Source organism: Pediculus humanus, genomic scaffold (assembly GCF_000006295.1).
Source record: "Pediculus humanus corporis 1103172107383 genomic scaffold, whole genome shotgun sequence".
In the NCBI taxonomy this organism is placed as follows: domain Eukaryota; kingdom Metazoa; phylum Arthropoda; class Insecta; order Psocodea; family Pediculidae; genus Pediculus; species Pediculus humanus.
The window spans coordinates 60,991-65,797 of record NW_002987010.1 but is presented as its reverse complement, the minus strand read 5'-3'; the positions used below and the strand labels follow the sequence as shown (position 1 = coordinate 65,797).

Below are 4,807 nucleotides of genomic sequence, written 5' to 3'. Positions count from 1 at the left end.
TAAAAATTTGTTTTTATTATTCTAATGTATTTTTTTTTGTTGTTTGCAAATACAATTGTTGCTCTCTCAGAAACATGCAACAAAAAATTAAAATTTTAAAACTGAAAAATGCAAATTTTTGTACTATTTATTTAAGCATTTCTCAACTTAATTCGGAAGCAGTTTTAAAAAAAAAAAAAAGCAAAAAGCTACCAGAAAACCACATGTCACCTTTACTGAACATTATAAAATCTACTTTTAATTATATTATAGAATGAATGTGATATTTAAGATAAAGAAGTCTTGATTTTTACTGTCTTTTTAAAATAAATTTAAATTTTTTTAAATAGTGTTCAATTGACATTATTATTTAATAATGAGAATATCAATATTTTAATGGTCATGAACAAAATTTTTGAGTTTTTTTTGATTGCCTTTCATTGGTTTTAGTTTTCAATAATAAAACAAAATAAAATTTTTGCTAAAAATCAAAACTTCAAAATCTAAAATATAAAAATGTTGTAATATATATATATTAATTGAATAATAATAAATTAATGTAAAAATACCTTTCTTCGTTTAACCTCTTCAAATCCGACATTTCAAGCTCAAATTTAAGCTTACTAACTTCACATAACAAATTATCCCTTTCTGATGACAATTCCTTATTAATTTGTTTTAAACTTTCAACTTCTTGACTTAACTGTCGAATAATAATATCTTTTTCTTCATGAGATAAATTCAAACAATTTTGATTTTCACCCGAATCATCGGCCATGGCTATAGGAGAATTTCCCGAATTATCGCACATTTTAAAACAAATTTAATAAATAAAATATTAAAGTAATATAATTTAAACTAATTTATTTTTCAATTTACACTCATGGTAGAATCCAAATAACACAAATATAATTTTTTTTCACCATTGTATATACCTGAATCCGGACTCCACAACTGACGGCACATACATATTTACTCAACGACTCTTGTATCAAATAACCTTCACAACTACCTACGACATTTAAGATGGCCGACTTAATAATCCGTCTGCTTAGATTTGTTTACTTTTTTCCCTCCTAATTTCAAAACCCTTATTAAATAAAAAAAAAATTACAAAAGGTTAATTTGAATTAATTTTTAAAGTATTAATTAATTTATGAAATCGTATAATTTGGATGAAAAAATTTTAAATAATAAGCGTTTTTAGGTTTAAAAAAAATTTGTATTATGCATTCATATTCACAACATTTTAACTCATACTTTTACGACATAAAAAAACCGCGAAAATTTTGAATATTAACGTTCTTTTTGTTTCGATAGGGTATTCAAAATGGACTTATAAAATTTCATTTCCACACATATTTTTAAGAGAATATTTAATTAAAATTATTATAGTTTATTAATGACGTATTATTCAATTTAAAGAATTATAAAATACATATATATATTTTTTTTTTGATTTTAAAAAATTACTATATGATTAAAATTAATTTAAAACATTTTTTTCTTTTTAACATTTTTTTAATTTTTTTTTTCAAACACAAACACATGACATTTAAAGTAGCATAATTTAACATTGCCGTTTTATCAGAACTATTTGTTTAATGCATTACTTCATACTACAATTTAAAGATACTTTAAAAAGTATTTAAAATTAATTTTTAAAAAATTAAGTTTGTATTAAAATTGTTTAATGAAATTAATTAAATTTAATTTTTTTTATAAGTAACCGTTGTCACTTTACAACTATTACTTTACACAGATAAAATGTTAAAGGAGTTAAATTTTTGCAGTTGTAATTATGGCAGTACCGTCATAAATTAAACTTATATTCAATGTGATTACAAGTCAGTAGGTTTAGTTACTCAGGGTCATATTTTTTTTTTTTCAAAAACGATAAAATGGCTCTAAAGTTAAATATTTCAATGTTGAAAACTTTTAAAATAGAGAGATTATTTCACAAGGTAGGAGTTTTTAAAAATTGGATATTTAACATTGTGTATACATCACGAACTAAACATTAATACTGTTTTATGGTTTTTGTAAGTGCATGAAAAAGAACATATTATTGATTTTTAACTATAGAAATATTTTTTCTTACAGAAGTTGAAATGTAGGTTTTCATCGTTAAGTCTGTACGAAAACATTCCTAATAACTGCCAACGTTCATTCCATTTAGTTTCATTTCCTGTTAAACATTTTAATTATCATTCCATGAAACATGTTCGTTTTCTATTTATTTCACCTGCCACGTACGGTAAAGTTGTGCCATTTAAGTTATCTGACATAGGAGAAGGAATGTTGAAGTTGTTGTTAAAGAATGGTAAGTTTGTAAAATATAACCTATATAAAATTTTAACTCAAACTTTCTTTTCGAATTTCTTTTCAACGCAGGTATGTTAAACCAGGAGACAAAATTGCTCAATTTGATAATATTTGTGAAGTGCAATCAGACAAAGCTTCTGTTACCATAACAAGTAGATATGATGGAGTTGTAAAAAAATTGCATTGCGAAATTGATCAAATGGCAAAAGTAGGATCTCCATTAATTGACATTGAAGTTGAAGAAGTGGAAGATTCAGATTCTGATTCAGATTCAGACAATGAAGCAGGTAAAAGTTCCAGAATAATCGAAAGTACCTTTTTTATAAATTGCTTGAAATGTATTACTTTATCAAAATCGTAGCTTAAAAATTCTTGGTTTTTTTTTTTGCTTAATTTGGGTTTTTATATTTATTGTTCTTCTTTAATTCAATATTTAGAGTTTTAGTTTTTTTTTGCTTTCAGAAGTTGAAAGTAAAAGTAGTAGTAGTAGCAATAGTGAAAGTAGTGCTAGTGAAAAATTGGAAGAAGTTCCTGTACCTAAAGCATTGGCAACACCAGCTGTTCGCAGAATAGCTAAAGAAAACAATGTAAGAGTACTGAACTTAATTAAATGTATTACTTTAATTTAACCTATTAAAAATTTTTAATTTTAGATAAATATTCAAGAAGTTCGTGGTACTGGCAAAGGTGGAAGAGTGCTCAAAGAAGATATAATACTATTCATGGAGGGAAATACGGAAGTTAGACAGAGTGGTCAAACTGTAATGCCAAGGGGTGAGGAAGCACCACCTCCTCTTCCTCCAGTTTCCAAGCCATATCAATTCAGTGGAATTTTAGCCAAAGATATAAAAGAACCAATTACTGGATTTAAGAAAGCAATGGTGAAATCAATGGCTAACGCTTGGGTCAGTTTCATATTATTACTTAAATTTTTTTTTTTTCTAACTTATTAATTTATGAAAAAAAATTATGAAACTCACAAAAGTAATATTTTATATTTTAAAAATGATTAGGCAATACCTCACTTTTCTTACTGTGATGAAGTTGGAATAACAGAATTAATGGAAATGAAAGATGATATGAAAAGAATTAGTCAAAATACTGGTGTAAAATTGACTTTCATGCCATTTTTTATTAAAGCAGCCTCATTAGCTTTAATGAAATACCCTCAATTAAATTCACATGTCGGTGATAATTGTGAATTTCTAACAATAAAAGCTTCACATAATATTGGTGTAGCAATGGATACCCATAATGGATTAATTGTTCCAAATATAAAAAACGTTCAGCAGTTAAGTGTCCTTGAAATAGCAAGTGAATTAAATCGTTTGCAAAACCTAGGAAACAGGGGACAATTGGGATTAAACGATTTAAGTGATGGAACATTTACATTATCCAACATTGGTTCTATCGGAGGAACATACACAAAACCAATAATTTTCTCTCCTCAAGTTATAATAGGAGCATTAGGCAAAATTCAAGTAAGCATTTTTTTTTCTCTTTTTATTTAGGTAAAATAATAAAAATTACGTTAGTTTTTTAAAAAAAAAAAAAAAACACTTAATAATTATTTATTTTCAGGTTTTACCAAGATTTGATAAAAATAAAAATGTGATTGAAGCTCATATTTTTAATGTAAGTTGGTCGGCAGATCACAGAGTCGTTGATGGAGCAACGGTGGCAAGGTTTTCAAACCTTTGGAAAGCATATTTGACTTCTCCAAAACTTCTTTTGGAATTGTAAACCATTATTCCGAACAAAAATATTAGATAAATTTAGTTAATTCATCAGAAAAATATCTATAATGTTTATTATAAAAGTTTAATGCGAAATTATCGAAAAGTCTACACGGCGAAAATTTTTTAATGGTACCTGATAGTATTTTCATATTCGATATTACGTACCTCACATTAATCGGATGATATTACAAAAAAAAAGAAATTATTTTAAGATATTAAAATAAATTACGGGAAATGCAATGTAGTAGTCAAGGGTTAGAGATATTTTTTTAAATTGTACAATTTTTAACGTTTTATAAAATTTTTTTGTTAATGTGCCTTATCTTTTATAAAGCTAAGTCTGACTTATATTTTTTTTAAATCTACAGTATTTTTCAGAGATATATATATATATATTTTTTTATTTATTGTCGATTAATAAATAATTCCTTGTTGAAATAAATTCAAAACTATATTATTATGTATTGAAATTTTATTAAAAATTTGGTTTAAAAAATATATATTTTTTTTTTTTTTGTATAAATATATAATATTTTATATTGTTATGAATTTATAAATCACCCAATGTATTGTTTTATATGTTGAAAAATATAAAATTTTAATTTTATATATATATATTTTTTTTACTATCTTTTTATTGAGTTCTTGTTAATTTTTTAATTCGTAAGTAAATAATAAAATAATCATACGCAAAAAAATATGAATTAAATAAAATAAATAAATTTAAAGTGATAAAAAATAAAAATTTATTGAAAATACAATTT

The 4,807-nt window shown here is 24.4% G+C and overlaps 2 protein-coding genes across 2 annotated transcripts; one reads left to right on the top strand and one right to left on the bottom strand.

Annotated features, from left to right (window-relative positions):
- Positions 1–379: 379 nt before the first annotated feature.
- Phum_PHUM029170 (uncharacterized protein) lies at positions 380–757 on the bottom strand (the record flags this gene model as incomplete). Its single annotated transcript, XM_002422976.1, has 2 exons — positions 380–460; positions 608–757. 2 exons carry the CDS (start codon positions 755–757, stop codon positions 380–382), a joined length of 231 nt encoding a protein of 76 aa, XP_002423021.1.
- Positions 758–1,880: 1,123 nt separating this feature from the next.
- Positions 1,881–4,047, top strand: Phum_PHUM029160 (Lipoamide acyltransferase component of branched-chain alpha-keto acid dehydrogenase, putative; the record flags this gene model as incomplete). The annotated part of the gene is made up of 7 exons (XM_002422975.1): positions 1,881–1,943; positions 2,083–2,285; positions 2,374–2,591; positions 2,767–2,891; positions 2,958–3,209; positions 3,318–3,785; positions 3,886–4,047. 7 exons carry the CDS (start codon positions 1,881–1,883, stop codon positions 4,045–4,047), a joined length of 1,491 nt encoding a protein of 496 aa, XP_002423020.1.
- Between the last annotated feature and the right edge of the window lie 760 nt (positions 4,048–4,807).